Source organism: Macrosteles quadrilineatus, unplaced genomic scaffold (assembly GCF_028750875.1).
Source record: "Macrosteles quadrilineatus isolate MER2022 unplaced genomic scaffold, UCM_ALF_1.0 Scaffold_4__1_contigs__length_99947679, whole genome shotgun sequence".
Lineage (NCBI taxonomy): Eukaryota > Metazoa > Arthropoda > Insecta > Hemiptera > Cicadellidae > Macrosteles > Macrosteles quadrilineatus.
Window position 1 is genome coordinate 3,205,738 of NW_026542597.1, and position 20,500 is coordinate 3,226,237.

Consider the following 20,500-nt stretch of genomic DNA (forward strand, 5'->3'; position numbering starts at 1 on the left):
GATGACGTTATATTGTCGAAAGAAATCACGAAGAAAATAATGTTGAGATAGACTCAGGCTGGCTGTGTTATGGTCCATTGTTTAAACTGTAATCATGTTTACCATAGATTGGGCTTCACTTGATCTTTGGTTTGCATTGACACGGCACTGGGTGCAAAATACGTCTCATTGAAACGCAAATGGTTGCGGTATCGATAAATAGTTTATCGCCGCATTTTTATGTAAAATCAGAGAATAATTAATAAAGAGAAGACAGCGACTTACTGGAATACAACGTACGCTATTTTTTATATTTTGTGGGACTTAAGTGTCTACTCTTAGTTGGTGGTCATATTTACTGACTAAAAATCAATAGCAAAATTGTTTAGTAACAATATATGGAAATAATTTATTTCAAAAATAGTTTTTCCAATACCTCTTTTCCTTAATAAACTATATTATCTCTATGATATTTTTTATATTATTACCATTTAGAAGTCTACTGCTGTTTAAAATACTTTGTAAAATAATGTCGACATATTTGTTTTACATGTTAATAACAAGTTATTTAGAAGTACCATCTTGATCACAATTTATTTAGAAGTAATGATAGAGAAATGTGGACCCTGCTAACCCTAACCTAGAATGTGCATACTGTATTTTAATACAGCATATAGCAGTCAAATATGAAAGAAATTTATAAATGAACTATTCTTTCAGTTAGATTTATACATTGCTAATAACGAGTAATTACAAATAATGCCTACTGCTTAGAAATTTGTTTGAAAAAATTTGTGTAGAATATCATTTAAGTGAATATATGTTTAATGTCTATATTATATGAAAACGTGACAGTTACTGTTCAAACAGTAAACAAAAATTATTTTTAGATGTTCGTGGAATCGAAAGATATTTTTTATCTTCCCCAATCCTCCATTTTCCTTGTGATACAAAAAGTAATGCAATGAAAAATTATAAATGGAAAATCATATGTTAAATTGGCGCTAAACTGACTAACATTATCTGCAGTCAATTGCTTATGAATGAATTACTTTTTCCAAGGTTAACTAGTTAATAGGAATGCACCACCGTACTATTATGCTTAATAGTTGTTGCTCTAGGGTTTTGCCGATAATTACTATATCTCTAGTTAGTATCATGAATAAAATATGTATCTACTTAATTTTGTGCTAATTTCAACAATCAGTACATAAATAGAAGTCTTGTTTTGCAATGCCATTGTTAATTTTGAAATTGTAAAGTTACAAAAAATTGTCAGGAGTATATTTTTGTAATCAAACAACTGTTGAACATATTTATATGTTATTTTGTATTTTTTATATTATGTTCTATGAGTCAAAGAATGTTTTGGTACAAACTCTTTATTATGAATATATTTACAAATCAATATACAATAAACATTTCAATAAAAATTTTGCATTTCAAACTATTCTAAAGTGCTTTAAATTAATAATAGTCCGACCCACTGGTAAAACTATTTGTTTATAAAATCAAGCTAAATTATGTATGTTTATATGCAAATTTTTGGTATAACATGAATTTATATGAATATATGTAAGGAATAGAAAAATAATAATAGTTTTTTCAAATAAAAAACTCATAATTTATTATACAGATAATTTTTATGTTTTTTAGTAACACGATGTGAAAATAAATTTAGTTAAAGAAGTGTCCAAGGGGATATGAGTTCCTGTCCAAATTCCTCTTATTTTCCATACAGTATTTGGATATACGTTAATCCAAATAAAAAATAAAATAATTAACGTTTTCACATTCAACAATGTTGCTATGTTTCAACTGTTTTAAGGTTAGGCCATGTCGGATGAATAGATCAGCTGATCATAAATTTAAGCAGTGCTGCCAACATTCAACTCGTTAAGTAAACATGCCACGTCGCTTTCTGTCGGAAGTAAACAATAAACGACAAAGCATATTAAATAGTTGATTGAATACCGATTGGAAAAGGTCAGTCCAAAAGGGCACAGTTAAGTGTCCACATATTTTAAGATCTGTGATGTTTTCTTTCCACAATTCTCAGATTCACAGAGAAAAGAACTAACATTTTTCCGTAAAGTGATTGTTTGAAACAAAATAAGGAAGGTCGGTTACAAGTTTTTCGTATTTGACAGCTGATACAAATGAATGTTTATTTGGTGAGAGCCATTCTCATATTGTGACCAGTCTTATGGAACCAGCTGTTCCATATAGATAGGAATTTAACTTCAGTATCCAAAGGTTAATGCTGAACGAGGACTATTTTTCCGAAAATTATTTATGTTTCTTGTTTGAAACAAAGTAAATTGGGAAAGTTAAGAAAGTTTTGTGATTGACAAAACTGATTAGACGATTTGACTGAGTGTTTATAAGGAAGTTTCCATACTATTTACTATTTAAGTTTATTTTGTTTGAGGACTGACCGAATTCTTTTATCAATGCTTGTAGTAAATTTTCCAAATAGGGAATACACTATTATCGTAGGTGTCGTGTCTCAGCTAAGCTATTAGACTTTTTACTAGCCATTTATTTTTTATTTTTAATGCCACTATACCAGATGCCGAAAACACTATACACATTCTTGGTCCGTTAGCATGATAGTTCTAGTACTTTAATACTTTCTTATTAAATGGCGACCATACAAAGTAGGTATTTTAAGCCAAGTATGAATGGAGATGAGTGTAGGATGAGTGGCGCGATCTTGTAGTCTTGTTAGTGACTAAGGTCGATATTCCTTAGACACAGCTATTAATTAATAGCCCATACAGCTAATTGCAACTAAGGGTCCTACAGTTTATAGTGGAATCCGAACCACATTTTTTCCATGGTATACACGAATTGATCTAATTATCAGGATAGTACTGCGGATAGTCGTAGTAGTCACTCGTGCGGACGTTAATCCACACCAGGGAGTATCGCATCCACAGTGCATGCTTATAAATATCCACAATTCGTGACCTCCTAGTAGTTGGATTACAGGACGACGCCACCCGTCCCAGAATCATCAACATACGAGGTACCGGTTAAACATCAAGCGATTTTGATGAAATCTTACTAATATTATAAATCTGAAAGTTTGTGAGTTTGTGTGTATGTTTGTGGTATGTTTGTGTGTTGCTCAATCACGCATAAACTACTGGACGGATTGGGCTGAAGTTTGGCATGATGATAGCTCACATTCCCTATTAACATTTAGGCACATTCTTATCTCAAAAATCCTTTCGGGCTCCACCCCAGTGGGTCTGTAGTTCCCCATCTTAACCTTATGAGTATTCATATTTAAAGGGAATTAAAGAATTTAGTCAGCTGTTTCAACTTATCAAGTTGGTTCTATAATATGCAATAGCATCAAAAAGTTATAAGGTTTCCCAACAGGGTGCAGCACTATTATTATTTTGTTTGTGCATAATATATGACAACAGCTAATTTGAACTAAGCAGCAACAAAAAGCTGTGATACACAATGAGAACTGTCAAAGTAGGATTGTTTACAGTTAGGTTTGAGTTTTTTAATTTAATGAATAATTTGTGATATTGTGCGAATGTTTGATAATGTATTTGTTTCTATTGTTTAGGTGCAATGCTAGAACATTATGGCAATGGTAGATGTGTTATACTATATCATACCATAAATTTATGAACCAAATTTTATCAAACTGTGTCCTCCCCCCATTGCAAACGCAAAGCTTGAGTATAACTATAATAAGCATTTTATATTTATATGCCAACCCCGTACGAAGGACGGGTGCTCTGCTAGTTAAGTATCCTAAACGTACCTACGTTTATTCGAGCGATTTTGCGAACCATCCGACTATATGAACTATGGGGTGTTCAGTGGGATGAATATTGTTTTCCTATTTTTTACCCTCAAAATATAAAATTTCGCATTTTCTCTCTAAACTATTTATAGTGCCTAAACCATGCCTGAACAAATTGATAGTTCATTGTACTGAAGTGTTGTTGCACGCTTATGGTAACAAAGATAATTCAAAAAGATTCTTGTTATTTTTAAGGAGAATAAGTAAAATATTACAGTTTGCTTATATGGATATTTTTAGACCACATTTGGAAAAACATATTTATTTCATCCTAAACTATTTATATTTCAATACAAAACACACTTTTAAAATCCTCCGCAGCAAACCTAAGTCCTCGTTAAATCTAATGTAGTGATGGGAATAAATCTGACAACTTTAAGGAAAATATCCTAGTGCAAACCCAATCAGGTGAATGGAAATTCTTAGTCTGCAGGTTTGCTGCGGCGGGGGTATCTAGTGACACGTGTATAACTTCCCTACATGAAGTTTGTGTTCAACAACGATTTTCTCCATTGTTGACAATGTCTGGTGATAAGCCGATAGAAGCGTGACAGTATAATTCCTTGACCTTGACCCTAGTAGTGGTGTGATATCCCTTATCAAAGGGTGCGTCTGTTATCAGTCTGGCCGTCGGGTCATTCACTAAGATCATTTTTCTCCTCGGTCCACCCCAGTGTACATCCATCTTCAAGTGTAGAAGTGTTGTGAAAAAGGTTGTGCACACTGCTTGTATTTGAACTATCGGGTTGCATTGTTTTTGAAAACAAGCCTCAATTGGTGGACTAATTTTTCATGTTTGTTGCTTTTGGTAAGTTGTACAATTTGTTTTAGTTTGTGTTTCTTGATATTGACATTAGGAACAATCTAAACCCTGGTCTTGTTAAGTCTATCTTTTTATAGCATCGTTTATCAATAGTCCAATGAATATCTGGATCAAATATCTTGATTGGAACCGAACCGCAGCCTTTAGATTCGAAGGCGAACACTGAACACACATTTAGTGAATTTCCCATATAGGGAATAAGCTATTACCGTAGGTCTCATGGTGAGACCTGGACCCGGGAAATATTTACTTTTTCGTTTTGAGGTCCCCAGCGGCCAAAAACACCCTCCGTTCAAATTCATATATATTTATGTACATGTGTGTGTGTCCGTTATCACAGCAAAAATACTCCGATTTTGATGAAATTTGGTACAAAAGTGTAAACAAACTTTTATTCGAACGAGTTCACGAACCAGCATGATAAGACTATGGCAATGGGGGTTTATGGGGTAAAAATTGTTTTTTATTTTGCCTCTAAAAACATAAAATGTTACAATTTCTTTAAAAACCATCTTGTAGATCTTCGAAAAATAAGTAATTTTGTATATTGAAGCGTTGTTGTAGCCATAAGCCTAAGGGTTACGGAGATAATTCGAAGAATGTAAATTTAAAATTCCCATGTTATTCCTATGGAGAATAAATAAACTTTAATAACATTTGTCAATTTTGTTTATTTCATACTATCCTATCAACATTTTAATAAAAATAAAACGCCTCAATACCTTCCCTGTAGCAGCAAACCCAAGTACTAAAAAAATAATTTTATTTAAATAGAAAAATAAATCTGACAATTTTAAGGGAATGTTTTAGTAGAAATCCAGCCAGGTAAATGGAAATTCGCTTAGTCTGCAGGTTTGCCGCGTCGTGTGTATTTGCTAATTTTAATAATAATGGACAGTTATCATGTTACTTCAACAACAGCAAACGATTGAATTAGTTAAAAATGCAAGTGGCTCATAATAAGTTTGATCGTAATGCTTCCAAGCGAATTTTTACTTTTGATTTGAACGCATTCGTTCTCCTGAAACCTAAATGAATAATTATTTGAATGGTTCTCAGTAACATGGATTTTCTATGAAAACAACCTCCTCTCATAACCTTGCTTGGTAGTTTATAAATAGCTTTATTAGATTGTAAAACTCGAAAACATCAAAACAATGATAACATTATTTATACAAATTTTAAAGAGGAGAAAATAAGATTGCCTCGAGGAAGATATAAAATAAGTTGCCGTTCAAGAATATTTACATACATGAAACATGAAAATTTTGTAGGAAACGTAATAAGCTGGACTTTATGGTCTTTAACATATTTATGAGATTTCGCCGTAGCTTCATGGTCAATTGGCTCATGAATTTCTTTGTTTCAATTCGTTAATTTTTATAAGCCTGATATTTTTGTATGTAGGATTTAATCCTTCGAAACTCCTTAAGCGTTGATGATTTCAAATATCGTCCCGAAATAGCTTTTGAAGTTAACAATTTTATATAGGCTATTTGTGTGAACATAGCCTCTCTTTTTCTTTTCAGGCAAAACATACCCAGATTCATTGTTCACTATTCGTAGAGGGAAAATAGTTAGATTAAAACTCATTGACAAACATTACCCCTGGTATTAAAAGCAACAAAATATAATTTAATTCGTAAAGACATTTTGGGCACAACCCTCACACGTTCTTCTTTTATACGTTCAGAAAAATATAGTATGATAAACATATCTGTCGTCGGAGGATTCGGGACTTTTCAAAATCTAGGTGCAACACCTAGTAAAACCCCCAAGCAGGGGTGTAACAAAAATTTTGGATAAGTTTAAAAAAAGTGTTTCACCCAAATAAGGGAGCCAAAAATGTTCAAAACCATTCCCACAATTCGTATTGAGTTTCTAACCGTGATCTTTGTGGTTGCAATATAAATATAGACTATGAACAAAAGAATCATTTTAAGTATCTCTGTTTATCCGGTGTAATTCAAACACGTGCCGATAAACCACAGTATGAAGTCCATGTCTCCTGTAGAGTTGAAGCTGTTCTTGTTTTTTGCTGAATTCCATAAAAGTGGTTTTGACTCGACTTGGCACAGAATCTTGTTTTCCGAATGGGATGGTTGTACAGGAACCGGTGTTTCCTCAATGTGGTAAAAATACCACACTGCAGGGATAAAATCCCACTAAAACCGTTTAATATCCCTTGTGATTCCGATAAAAAGTAATCTAGTGAAAACCTATTCCTTCATGTATCGTTAATTGATTTTTGTTGTTGTTAATTGTATTAATTAACGGGATAATTATTGTAGCTATCCATTTAAAACATCTTGTTATGTTTCCCGTTTATCCCTTCGGAAGGTGAAAATATCCCAATTTTGGGATGAAACCCTGCCCTTGAGCAGGTCCAGCATCACTGGACACAGGTCAGTCGATCTCCCGGCGCGGTCGAATCATGTGATGTGGAAGTGAATCGGATCCTGCTGACGTCACTGTCTTGTGACCGACCACGTGACCGTTGTTGCCAACTTTCCCGTGCGATATACACGTATCGAATTGGGATATACTATCAAATAACATGTCGTAAGTGTATTACTCTATGGTAGCTTGTAGGTTTCATGTTTCCATGATAAAAAAGAGGTGTAAACAACACTGGCAAAGAACTGGTTGGAGAAATAATATATACGAGCTGTTGGCCCGTCCTACGTACGGGAATCGAGTAGTCCATTAAAACTGTATATAGTGTGTCAAGTGTGTCTATTACTAATTCAGGCATAGCTTAAGCAGTTCAAAATTGATAGCGAAGAAAAAGCTTCCAAGATGAGTTAAAACATGTAATCATTGTTATTTCCCCAACCTTTACTAAAAAAAGTCAAATAGTAAAATAATTTTCATAAGCTTTCTTTTGAAGATTCGTGAGCTTCGATTCGTATACAGAATCTTACTTATTTCCTATAATCAATGACAAAATCTCAGAGTAAATAAACTAACCTCATAGTTCTATAGAATATTTTTATTCAACCAGCTGTTAGTTATAACCATCGATGTATAATACTCTACTTTCATCCAAAAGCTGAATTTGTGTCGAAAAACGCGGAATGTTTACAGCCGTTACGTTAAGCAAATTTGGTCATACCAATAGCTAGAGTAGGTTGTTGTATTAATAGTAAAAGGTAGAATGTTAGCGTCGGCTGCTAGACTTTTTAAAATTTAAAACTTAATTTCCAAAAAACTGAAACCCTAAACTAAAATTATGGCTTCGACATTCCCTAGTTCTCAAAATTATCTTTCTTTCAACACAAAAATCATGAAAATCCGTCAAGTGGTTGATTCAGAATCGTGAAATAAAAAAACCCCTATCACGTTTTAATATTATAGATTAGTTGTAAATTGTTTTGGATACCAAATCAAATTCCAATAGTTAAGGTTGAAAATTAACTTAGTTTTATAAAAACTGATTGTTAACTGTAGATGCATTTTGACGTGTATTTTTTATAGTGGGGTGCGTCACTAGCCTAGAGCGATGAATATAGAACCTTATAAGAAGCAATAAGGTTCTTTATTCATTGCCTATAGCTTCTCTGGTTTCGGTATGAGAGGGACAAGACCGATTCCCGTCTTATCAGGAAAAATCTGAGGGGGTCGAATCGCTTTCCCCTAAAAGCGTGTATGATATTTGCTAAAAAAAGCCACTGCCATAATACATTAGTTCTTTAGACATTCTGGACTAAATGTAAATTTATAATACTTTAATACTTTATTGTGAAATGGTGACCATAGGAATGTAGGTAAATATTCAAGACTACTTTCTATCTGCTACCAAGATTTAAGCTGTGTACATAACAAACAAGTGTTGTTTTGTGAACCAAGTCAAAACAAAATTATATTGTTTATCAAAGTTATTTCCAGTTTGTCTGTAAACGAATATGACATTATTGACCATACAAATATGATTTATTTATAGCCATAAAAATTGATGTAGTTCTTGAAGTATATCATAGTTGTTGTCTTAAGTTTTACATGAAGAAAAACATCGTCTATTGATTTTATTTTGCTTCCAACGGTCCAAACAATCAAATTTACAATTATTTTTACAATCCATATTCAATGTGACTTTATTAAGGTTCTTGATACTGGGTCCACGAACAATGTACAAACCATGCCAAGTTATACCAAGTTATGGTTGTATATGGAACTGTAAAATTTTAACATAAATATATGACAATGAAAATACTATACTTTACTTTTGAGAAAACAACAAAAGGTGATCTATGTAGGCTAAAGCTAAGAAGGATTTGAACTTTTGAGAAAACTATAAGCCGCACACCTTAAACGCTTACTTGAATGAAATGTATTGATTTAAAACTTCCCCGATAAATATCAGTTTTTCAATAAACCCTCTGCTAAGGGCATGGACCTATGTTAAAGGACTGTATTTAATCACATTTAAAAATATTGCAGATACATCAGCTGTTAGAGTTAGATTCGTTTTTGTTTTAGTTAGTTTGTTTAATTTTTCTTGAGTTATTGATTCATACATAGATTTTATTGCATCAAGAGAAAGTGACAGTATATTATTCTTAGTGTGGGATAGTGTTCAAACCTTTGATGCTATATAACAAAATGGTTGATGTTATAACCTACCATCCCCTACCACCTCAGAGGCCAGTCCTATTCTGTATTCTATTCCACTATAGTTAGTAACAAGACCAGGGTTTGACCATTTCCTTTCAAAACGTAAAAAATGTCACTGGTGTAGAAACACACGAAATAAAATAAAAATTAATGCTGGTAAGGCGTGTAAGAGTGTATAGGGAGTGAGATCTGTGTAGCTTTCTTGGAGGATCAGTTGATTTTGTAGCTAGGATGGGCTATCTCTCTGGTTTGGGTTCAAACTATACTTTGAGACCAGACTCGCAGAGACACTCCAGTTAAGAATGGAGACTCTTATTTTTTCACCTCTGTGATCCTCTCCCCTAATGTTTGCAGATGAGCCCAGTACTGACCATGGGAGGGGCTCCAAAACTAACCAAGAGACAATGGATGACGATGGTAGCCATCGGAAGTGTTCACTTCTCCAGTGCCATCTGTATATCATTGCAGGCTCCCTTCTACCCGCAGGAGGTAAGATACAATTTGTAATGAATTTTTTTATAAAAGTGCCAGTTTCAATTATCAATTTATTAATTGAGATGGGGTCGCTACCTAGATGCGTATTTTAACCAAAATATGAGTGAAGGATGAGTGAATGGACCTAGATGACCTTGGCGTTTCTTTAACAAAACAATCGTCTGCAGCAACTTCAAGGAAGTTTTAACGCTCGCCATTTTGAAGCGGGAAGAATGAAATAACATAAAAGATTCACTGAAGTGTAAAAGCTCCTCAAAGCACGTTATGGAGCACTTGGGGCTGTCCTAACGAACGTCTCACTGAATGAAACGGCATAGGCTTGTTTACAAACTTATTTAATATAATAAACTGAATTTTTTATTGCATAGTATGATTTTTTAAGAGGTCGCTGCCTCTTTTAACCTTGCATTTGCCCGTCCACATAGACTACAGATCTGTGCGTGGAATGTATCCATATTATTTTAAATGGGAGCCTTCACACGCAACCACTTCATCCGTCAGGACACAGTTGCCAAGCAGTGTCTCCTTGTGCAACTGCTAGTCGGCAACCGCAGTGGCGGCAACTCGTCGCGGGGCATTGAATTAAATGGGAGCTTTCACACAAAGTGGCCGCCACCGCGGATGCGTTCAGCTACTATTTTGGTCCAGTTCACGTGCAGACTGCAGAGACAAATGCGCTGTGGTAGTTGTTGAGTGTTGAATTGTTTGTTTGTGAAAATGAGTGATCAGAAGAAACATAAAGAGGATGTTGCTGAAAAGACAAAGGAAGAAGAACAGAATAAGAGACTAAACAAAAAAATAATAAAAGACAAAGTGAGTACTGAAGATCTAGTTTGTGAAATTGAAAAGTACCCAGCAATTTGCGATAGTACGCCTGTGTCTTCGCCATCTTTTCTTTATTATCAACGCGAGAAGAAGGAGATGTTCATTGTTCGACAGCATTTTCGCAATTACCATTGTACAGTGAGTGGTTGTAGTGGAGTGGCTTGTCAGAATTGCCTGTACCATCCACTGCAGTTGCCTGGCTGGTAAGGCCAGTGGCCTCTTGTGAAAGGCTGTGATTTTCTAAGATCAGCTGTTTAAGTGGACAGGATCATTTATTTAAAGCCCAATGATCAGGAACATCGGGGTTGAGTTTCGAACCATCAAAAGCTGGGACTTTTCTAAGGACTTTTCTCAGGATGGTAATAAAGCATGCATTACAAATAAAATATTTACCTTTTATGTTTTTTAAGGGATCATTGAGGGTTTACCATAAAGGATTCAAGATTATGGAAAACATTGTCACCTTTCTTGATGTTGAACCTGGTCCCTTCTCATGAGAAAATACCTAAATCAACAAATTACAATAGTAAACAGACCCAACCAACGCTGAGAAAACACAAAATACCCATACAGAGAAGTGTATAGTAGAACAAACAGAAAAAGAAACAAGTAACAACAACCCTAAAGGAAACAACAATTGATACCAATGGAAAGTAGGGAAACACAATTGACATATATGGGCAAAATGATTATTCAATCGAAAAATTTTTTTATTTTGTGTTTCACAGCTTCGGCAGGTTTTATGTACTAATCCATTAAAGCAACAACAACAACAAAATCAACTATCAATTTGTAAACAATTGGTTAACCTCTAATATTGTCATCACTATTAAAAAACTTTCAGTTTATGCCAATATCACTAATATCAACTAATATTATGGACAAAACAAAATAGAGTAGGCCTATCACTACGAAATTATTAAAAAAATGAGCTTACTGATTTTACAAAAGGTATAGAAGTCTTTTTTGACTCAATTAAGTGAATAATTAGTAATACTTATGAACCTATAACTCTTTACTAAAACTTTTGTATTGTATTTTTCCAGGCTGAATTGAAAGGGGCTACCGCTACAGAATATGGACTAGTTTTTGGCAGTTTTGAGCTAATAGCATTTCTCAGCAGCCCTATTCTAGGAAAATATGTAAGTAACAGTGTTTGAAATAATTTGTTATGAAAATTTGCTTCATATTTGATTTTAGTTTCTTTCTCTATCCAACTTCTTTTGTTTTTGGATAATTTTGAAGAGGACATAAATTTCTTACTACAATTAATAATTAAACAAAACTTTTATTTTCTTTAAAAAATTCCAAGATATACCTAATTATAATCAAAGGGTTTTTTCTTATAGCTTGACTCTTGGGGTGCTAAAACAACTCTTCACTTAGGGATGATCTTGGCAGCTTTATCAGCTATTTTATTTGGGTAAGTACAACCAAGTTTCTATCCAAGTATTGCATGGTAGCTTGTCAAGGTTTTTTGTTTGTATTGTAAAAAGAGTCTTTTATGTATACCTAATACATGTACATAATATACCTACATATTATGTATAGCCTACATAAACGTGAAGCCTAAGTCAATGTCTACAGGAGTATACTGTATCATAATTTTTAGTTGCTGGTGGAAACTAGTTTCTTTGCCTAATACATAGTCAATGCTAATACCAACCGTCCATGATCATTGGACTTTTGATAAAAATGGAAAAAAGAAACAGCTTATCTTAGTCACTAAGTAAGCTACACAGGTCATCTTGCGCCAATGCCGTTCATGTGCCCTGCTGTCTTGTACAAGAATGAATTGATTGATTCTGATTGGGCAGATTGGGTTGGATGTAGCATAGAGCAAAAGGGATATACATTTTTGTAGCTAGAAGAGCTTACCTGAATGGGAATGAGTTGTTTCCACGCAGGCATAACAAAAAAACTACAGAGCATTTTCGATCAAAGAAGGTTTTTGTTAGGAAGAGGAGATGTCTTAAGAACCCTCTTGGAGTTGAGACACATGATTGATTGGTTTGTTGATTGATTGATTGGTTGATTTGTTGATTTTTGATTGGTTGATTGATTGATTTTTGATTGGTTGATTTGTTGGTTAGTTGATTTAATGCTTGGTTAATTTTTAAATTGATTTATTAGTTGGTTGATTGATCTATTGATTGGTGTTGCAGGATGCTAGACTATGTGATGGCACACAATTGGTTCATCTCCTTATCGTTCCTGCTAAGGATAACAGAAGCTCTAGGATCTACAGCGGCGCTCGTGGCTGCCTTCTCGATAACTGCCGCTGTGTTTCCCAAATCTATTGGGACTACTTTTGTAAGTAAACCATAGCAGTATCAGTATGGTATTGATATTAACTTTTTTATTGTTGCTTTAAGTAGTGGGAGTGCAAGCTGGTCTGGTTAGAACACGGGACTTTGGTACCTGAGGCCCCGGGTTCAAAACCTACCAAATCACCAATGGACTTTATCTAAGTGATAATGCCGCAACCCCTAGGTCTAGCCTGAAGTAAAATGTGAAAAAAAGTCCCGGGCTCGTGCCTAGCGCCCCAGGACAAAATAAATAAATAAAAAAATTAAAATAAATTGTTGCTTTAGGTAAAGGAAAGTATTAGTAAAATACTAAACAGTAGTTTAGTTCCAGGCTAGAACTTAGCATCCTAGAATGTGAAAATGCGGCAGGATAATGAAAAACGAAAAATTAGTTGACTAGATACATCTACCACAGCTTTTCTTAACTATTGAAGCTTACAAAAAAATTCTATTACCAAACTGAGACAAGTCGTAAAGTAGGTAAATCAATAAATTATGTTATGTTTTAGGCAACTCTGGAAGTTTTCTACGGTGTTGGATATATTGTTGGTCCTACCATCGGTGGATTCTTATTTTCCGTAAGTAATTTGGAAATATTATTAAACATTCTTCACATATTATGTTGTCAATATTGATAAGATTAGATGGTTTACCAATCTTCATCTTTGTTTTAAATAAATATTATCATGTAACAACAACCCAATCTATATTTACTTAACTGTATTAGTATGTTCAGGAATCAACTTTTCTTTTCCATGATCACAGTTCAGTTTACGTTGAGAATTCGAATTTGAAACAAATTTAATTGGGATTAATAGTTATGTTCCTTATAAATGTTTCCAACAGTTTTTTTATATACTCTAACTCCAATCTAATATATGACTCTGTTGACGGGTACAGGAAATTACATAAATTTGTAACCTAGGTTTAAGTTCCAGGAAAACATACATGTGGGCATGTGGGAAAGGGATCAAAGTTCAGAAAGCTTACTTGAGAAAATTAAAATCGCAGAAAAATCTATCTTCTCTGTAAAGAAGTTTGACTTTAAGAAAAAATATTAGTGTTAAGTTGTGTCGCCTTTCTTGTGTACTTAAGCTCTAGGACTCAAATTTTTTAGCTCAACTCTCTCAATTTCAGACAAACCTAATTTGTAACTGTATAATCTTTTTCACTAGAGTCAATCATTTATTTATTTATTTATTGACCAACGGCTGACGCCAATACTTAGGAGATTTAGATTGATACAATTTGAAGAAAAATAACAGCTGCAAAATGAGAAACAATTCAGAACAGTATAACAAGCAATAACATTTGACATCAATTAATAATTGAACAATATAACAAATTACAATAAAAAGCAACAATAAATACAAGTTAACAAACAGGAAGAATTTTCAATAATTACAATCTCTAATTCAAGAAAATTTTGATAACTAATTTGGGTGCAAAAACAAAAATAACAATATTGCATGGACCAAAACAAGCGAATCACAACCAAACATAGCAGAAAAAGCGAAAAATCTGCCGTGATGTTTACAAAACAAGAAAGGGCAGTTTTGAAATTAACGTATACAGAGAGGCGCAGGCACAAAACACAGAGAGATTACCACTTCACCACTTCGAAGACACCACACTTTTCTTGAAGGAAGCAAGCGACATACTAAAAAGGTCAATGTCATCAGGTAGAGCATTGACGAGACGTTGGGCTCTGGGCAATGGGCTGTAGAGATGATAGTTGGTGCTGAGGTGCTCACGAGAGAAGAGGTCCCTCGATCTTGAAGATCTACCCACCCTAAAGTTCAGAAGTTTGAGAAGTCCGGGACAGTCGATGAAGCCATTGACCAGTTTGTAGATGAACAAGTTGTCCTGGATCTCACGTCTGGACTCCAAGGGAAGGATTTGAAGGGCCACGGAGATGTCTTGGATGGGTACCTCTCTGTAGTTGTAGCCCAACCTCACACCGACCACTCTCAAGAAGTGATTAACAACCATTTGAAGTTCGGTCTTGAGATAGTTTTGGTGAGGTGACCAAACACAACAGCCAAACTCAAGGTGTGGCAATACGAAGGCCAGGAACAGGGTTTTGAGTAGAGTAACGTCTTGAAAATAGACACCATCAATCCATTGTTGGTTGGTGTATTGGAAACCATTTGAGGTTTGCTGTTTTTGCTTACAGCTTGGAGGTTTCAAACTGCCGTTTATCGTGAACGGCCTCGCGATGTTGGTGATCGCACTCGTCATAGTTTACGTTCTTCCTCCGATCTACCAAGAAGTCAAGGATGAACAAGGAGATGGTAAATACTATCTATTATCCTATCATTGCACATACTCATTGAAATTTTATCTTAAGGAAATCATGTTGTGTTATTAGACTCATAATTAGCATAATTTAAACATTCAAAGCTTATCTAACAATCTTGCTAACCTATTAAGTTTTTCAAGACTTTGATAACCTTCATTATCGACTGGTGGACTTTGTATTTAGTGTAATTATCTTTGCAGTTGATAATTGAAATATTGTAAGCATTTTTCACTAGTGTTATATAAACCAACAGTGACTTCTTAAAATAGAATGACATGGAATGAACCGTGGTGATTAAGAGTTATTCTTTTTTCAGCCTGATAAAACTTATCAGTTAATAAACGTCATCTCTTTTACTCACATGGACTTAACAGCAGTGTCTTACCACAGCAACCACATTGTCAGAAATATGTTGTTTTCAAAATATTCTTGAAGAAGACATACATTCTTTATTTTAATCACTGAGGAGATTGTACCATAGATAAAACAGTAGATTTCTCATGCTTATGAAACAGCTGAAGCAATTTTATTGTTAGTTCTGTCCTGTGCACTGTAAAGGTCATGTTTTTTTACAATTTGTTTCTTGTTGTTTTAGTCACTCAATACCTCGTTTAGTCAAATAAACCAATCTAATCATAAACAATAACTTTTCCCCTAGTTATATAACCAAACAGTAAAGCACGAATCAAGAAATTAACCAAAACAATAATAGAAACCAAATTTTTTCAACACTAGCGATCAGTGTCACCGTACATGAAATAGACACGAGAAATGAGCTACAAAATTTACAATGGGATGAGAAGTATACTTGTGTTGGTTAGTCTATGATTATACTTTCTGAAGAATAATTTTGGAATAATTTTTCCACACTGGAAATTCACAACTGCAACATTGATGACGCCTTTTTACTAACTATAACCAGAAGGAAGCAAGAATTTTGCCAAAACTAATTATTAAAGAAACATAGGAAAACAATCAATTTTGAAACAATATAAGTTATTTAAAACTTACAATAAAGGATAGGTACCTTTTAAATACCATTTTGTTTCTGTAGGCATCACAGATTTCCTGAAGGTGCCAGCTATTCTACTCAACTCTGCTGCTGTTGTTGCCACTGCCATCAGTATGGGATTTTATTCTGCTACACTTGAACCTCATTTAAGATTGGTAGGTAAAATAGTTACAAAGTGTTGTTTATGCACAATTATTAATACATAGAGTTTCAATCAGTATTCAAATTTGTCTGGGCAGCCGAGTGGTTACAATGCTTACCTTCAATCTGAAGGTAGCTGGTTCAATCCCAAAAGATGTTGATTCTATAATCAAACGCTTTTATGTTTTTGGGATCCGTGTCAGATTTCGTACCTGCAGCCAAATTAACACTAACGGCTCCTACCCATTAGGTGAAACTTTTGTGATCGCACCAAAATTGTGATCATCTACCGTGATCACTGGTACATTTTCATGGTTACCCAAAGTCGTGGTGAATTATTAATTTAAAAAATTGTTATTGCACAAAACGCTGTGGCCCTAGGCCTCGGCCTAGCGGTGAATCCAGCACTGATTGAGCTATTAATGACGCTGTATAAAGAAACGTCAACGTTAGATAGTAAGAATACCAGGGTGTACATTTATTTACCAAACGTAATAAAATTCTGTTTAAATATTTTGGTTAAAATATACCTAAATAGTTGCATTCCCATCATACTTATTGACAGAGGTGATCAGTAGATCAGTTCATTTAATATCTACGAATAAACACTTCACTAATTGTATGTCTTTGTCCAGTTCAACCTGTCCCCCATTGCCATGGGATTGATGTTCGTGATCAGTGGGGGAACGTATGCCTGCGTCGCACCGATCGTCGGCCGTATCTGTGATCGTTGGGCGTATCCCAAGAGAGTTATATCTGTTGGTTGTGTCCTGGTCGTTATCAGCTTCACGATTGTTGGGCCGGCGCCTTTCGTACCACTACCTACGTAAGTAAATGTTTAACATTCGGTCATCAAGTTTTAGTCAATCTGTTAGATTTTTCAAATGAGAAATATGTTGATAAGTAATAACTTTGCAAAGCTATTAAGCCGTAGCGTATAAATCCCATTAATTTAGATCAGCTGTTTCTAATTTTAATTAAATAATAACATAGAATTCTTCACACTCAGAGAGTGCCACAGTCTAAAACTCAGTTTTATCTCTAATTTTGTTAACGTTGAGAGTTATTAATTAGACATATAAGATGACATAGTTTACAAAGTCCTTTTTTGTGTGTCTAAAATTTGGTGTGTGGGAACTAACATACCAAATTTTAGACACACGCATACAGAAATCACTTTTCGTTCAGGGGGGCCCAAAAGGGATATTTCTGCTAAAACCCAAAATTGAAAATGTTGATGAAAACAATACTTTCTCCATATACTGTGTATAGTGTAAGAGAGTGAAAAAGGTCCTAAAACAGCACTAATATTCAGTTTCCTGCAGGACTCTGCCCCTCTGCATCATAGGCCTGGTGATACACGGAGTAGGACTGGCGTCTCTGATGGTACCGACCTTCATGGACTCAATATGCTCTGCAGTGTAAGTATTTCATTAATAATATCGTTGTGTCACACTACTGTAGTTATTTTTATAACATCCTTATCTTTTAGTAATTTTGGTTCAGAAGATTATGTAGTTTCTACATAATGTACATAGGGACATAAAACACATATTACATATTCTGTAAACCAGAAATTCTGAACATATTGAGAAGAAATTTTTCTCATAAGTCTTAATACTTCTTGTGCTCTGTACCGTTGTGACTTTATTTTGTAACAAGAAATTTCTATGACTTGTTCGGAAAACGTAGTTGCATACGTATACGTCCGTTGCAGACGCTATACAATGCATATCCTAATTTGGGGGGAAGGGCTACACCAGGGGGTCTGGGTGGTCAGGGGGTTCCGGGGGATCTGTAAACTCGTGTTTTCGGGCCTTTTTGAGACATAAAAGAGATTTTTAATTACAGAAAAAAATGTGAACTGTAAAAATTATGTCTTGAGGTAAAGGAGGGTTTCAAACCCCTAACCCCTCCCCCCTGGATAAGCCACTGAATGAAACAAAGTAAAAGGACAAATATACACTCTGCTTGACAATTTATAGGTTATGGTCATGGTTACAGTGATGCAGTAAGTGATACTGTCACTATTTTACTGCTGTTTTTTCTGCATAAGACAACAATTAGTATCACTGTAAAGACATTTGCCAGTTACATCAAATCCAAAACTTAGCAATCCGATATGTGTTCTGCATCATAAAATTTGATGATCATGTTTCCCTCTCTGTGAACCAGCCAGTGTGTTGCTCAGGTCTTTTATATGCTGCATGCCTCCCTGTGAGCCTGACAATCTTTGCGAGAGGCTTTCCGTCTAGGATGAGGTTATCCAACGTAGGACTCGTCATGGCAGTGGCGTAGCCAAGGGGTGGGTTTTGGGGGTTACAACCCCCCCTTGGGTGTACCTATATATATATTTTACTGTTGAAGTAAATATGTTTTCTTAGTATACTTTTATGCTAACCAGTAAATAAAGAAAGTGCCAAACAATTTACCTAGTCTTAGAAATATATTAAGTGTTTTAGTACATTTTTCATGTCACGGCAAAAGGCGTACACTACGACTATATTCACCAAAAAGCTTTGATGAAACGGGGCGGGCATTGATTCTATCACATGTAGACATGTAGCCATGTAGTCAGAGCTGGAACAGTACTATAATAGTGGTTCCACTTCCACCAGTTCTACTCGCTCCCCGTTCCCACTGTGGATTCGCTAGCCGTCATTTTGTGCGGGGGAGTAGTCTGGTTGGTTACTGTCACTGTCAGTAGTCACATAGACATTAGACAGATCACTGATGCCCTTACTGTGTTACTGCGTGCGTTGTAAAACAATTGACCGTGATTTGAGGTTGTGAACTTTTAGATAAATTACGTATCAATTATTGGGTGCTGAAATATTACGTTATCTCATCATTATCCTTGTGATTAATTACATTTACATATCTGAAGTTGAATTAACTCCTACAAATGACACTGTTGGCAAAATTAATCCTGAAATAAAAATTCAGCGTCCTGAAGAATGAGTGATGATAATTGTAAGCGGCCTGGAAAGAAACTGAAGTTAGGCCAAAGTTAGCAAAATGAAAAGCAGGCAAAACTATTAAGAAACTATTTTAGTTACATTTTTAATATTCTTCTGTAAAACGGTAAGAAATTTAAATTCATGTTTAAACACCTTAATCAAATAGGTTAAATACCTATACTAAAAACTCAATTAAAAAATCAATTTATGTTTTAAAAATTAATATGTCTAGATTGCATTAAAACGCTAGTTTACAGCTATTAGTTTTCAAAATTTCAAATTTTCGAAATTCCCCGGGCCCCCTCTCGAATGGGGGGTATTCCATACCCCCCAGACCCCCCGGCATGGTCACGTTGAATAACCCCCCCCCCTTAACGTAATCCTGGCTACCAGTATGCTACTGTGTCATGGTGGGAGGATTCACTTTCCAAGATTACCTTGGAATTAGGAAAGTAAAGTGTCTCTTATTTTGGACCCATATTGTACGACAGATTCTCCCAGAGCCTAAAAACCATTGCATTGAGCAGTACAATTTGTACTTTTAAATTAACTTAAAAATGTTTCTAAAAGAGACGAATGTATACTTGTGGATAGTGAATATAGTAACTGTTGTTCTGAAAAACCTGTGAGTTTTAGAGAAACACTGGCTAATAAAGACATTCAAATTTTATTTATATGAAATATTTTCATAAAAATATAAAATTGTAATGTAATTTACAGCGCAGCAGGATTCAACGATGACATCGGCACGTATGGCATACTCTCAGGGCTGTGGTCTGCCTCGTTCTCCCTTGGTGCTTTCATTGGTCCCTCAGTGGCTGGGGTGCTTTATGACAAAGTAGGCTTCAGAAACGGAACTTTGTTTGTCATAATCATCCACTCAGCATTGGTGAGTATATTTTATACGGTACTTATGATAGCATTCACTTTGAATGGTGCAAGTAGAAATCACAATCTTTTTACTTAGTAAAATCTATAACCTGTTATATGTTTCATGTAAACAATATTAAGTGTGCAGTGATGCAGTATAAATGTTTTTCTTTTGAGTCAATGTGAGCCGGTACAGTACAAGGGTGATTTGTACAGATAAAATTTATTGGCAAGTATCAGGATCTGAACCTACGACATCCATGTCATGGATTTAAAGTCTTATCGCGCTACTAACTGAGCTTTTGACTCGCCAGATTTGATTTGATTATTTAATACAA

At 34.8% G+C, this 20,500-nt stretch overlaps 1 protein-coding gene across 3 annotated transcripts in view; it reads left to right on the plus strand.

The window, feature by feature from the left end:
• The window catches only part of LOC128993341 (MFS-type transporter SLC18B1-like), a 30,341-nt gene that overhangs the window by 6,797 nt on the left and 3,044 nt on the right, over positions 1-20,500 (plus strand). Inside the window, exons 1-11 of one of the 3 annotated variants that reach the window (XM_054417180.1) lie at positions 4,492-4,619; positions 9,603-9,737; positions 11,615-11,710; positions 11,918-11,991; positions 12,734-12,881; positions 13,387-13,455; positions 15,054-15,171; positions 16,234-16,346; positions 16,968-17,158; positions 17,658-17,753; positions 20,013-20,181. In XM_054417180.1, the coding sequence (XP_054273155.1) occupies positions 9,603-9,737; positions 11,615-11,710; positions 11,918-11,991; positions 12,734-12,881; positions 13,387-13,455; positions 15,054-15,171; positions 16,234-16,346; positions 16,968-17,158; positions 17,658-17,753; positions 20,013-20,181 (1,209 nt within the window). In that variant the 5' untranslated portion in view covers positions 4,492-4,619. Of the gene's footprint in view, positions 1-4,491; positions 4,620-7,065; positions 7,197-9,602; positions 9,738-11,614; positions 11,711-11,917; positions 11,992-12,733; positions 12,882-13,386; positions 13,456-15,053; positions 15,172-16,233; positions 16,347-16,967; positions 17,159-17,657; positions 17,754-20,012; positions 20,182-20,500 lie in introns of those variants that run through there. The other 2 variants (XM_054417181.1, XM_054417179.1) reach the window with 2 other exon arrangements.